This window comes from Cariama cristata, unplaced genomic scaffold, assembly GCF_000690535.1.
Source record: "Cariama cristata isolate BGI_N322 unplaced genomic scaffold, ASM69053v1 scaffold21154, whole genome shotgun sequence".
NCBI lineage: Eukaryota > Metazoa > Chordata > Aves > Cariamiformes > Cariamidae > Cariama > Cariama cristata.
Window position 1 is genome coordinate 324 of NW_009614934.1, and position 593 is coordinate 916.

General features: G+C 57.2%; 1 protein-coding gene across 1 annotated transcript in view; it reads right to left on the reverse strand.

Moving 5' to 3' along the window:
- Positions 1–90: 90 nt before the first annotated feature.
- Positions 91–593, reverse strand: part of LOC104161258 (kallikrein-14-like) — a gene marked incomplete at both ends in the record, with an annotated part of 4843 nt that continues 4340 nt past the window's right edge. Inside the window, one exon of the mRNA XM_009699618.1 lies at positions 91–338. Within this exon, the coding sequence (XP_009697920.1) occupies positions 91–338 (248 nt within the window). The remainder of the gene's footprint in view (positions 339–593) is intronic.

Sequence of the window (593 nt, forward strand, 5' to 3'; positions counted from 1 at the left end):
CCCTTGGCAACCCCCCCCCCCCCCCCAATTCCCTCCCCCCCCCCCCCCCATCCCACCTCTTCCACCGAGGTCTTCATCGTGAGCAAATACCTCCAGGGGACTTGATCGTACCCCAACCGGAAACGCTACACTTCATCCCATCCGTGGGACATCTCGTGGCCAAACGGATCTTCTTGACGTTGGCGCCGAACCGTACGGGTTTGTCCAACCTCAGGAGCATGAAGTCGTTGTCGTTCTTGTAGGGGTTGTAGGCCGGATGAACCCGGAGCTTTGATATCGACCTCACTTCCCCCGTTCCACCCCGTAACGTGTCCGTCCCGATTAAGACCTTGAGGTCACTGCCCAGAGAAGAAGGTCAAGAAATCAACGCCGGTCCTTCCAGAGGAGCTACGTTAAATCTTAGACCTCAAGGATCAGCCACCAAGGAGATGACCAAGACTTGGCCGTTGAAGTTTCTCCGTCTTCAGCGGGCGGAGTCGAGGCGCTACGGAAGTGGGACCACCCGAATCCCACTTCCCTTGGGAAGGAGACCGGGAAAAACGATGGTGCCTTGAAGGTTCACCACCCACCTGTCCTCCAAGAGGTTTGGTTTT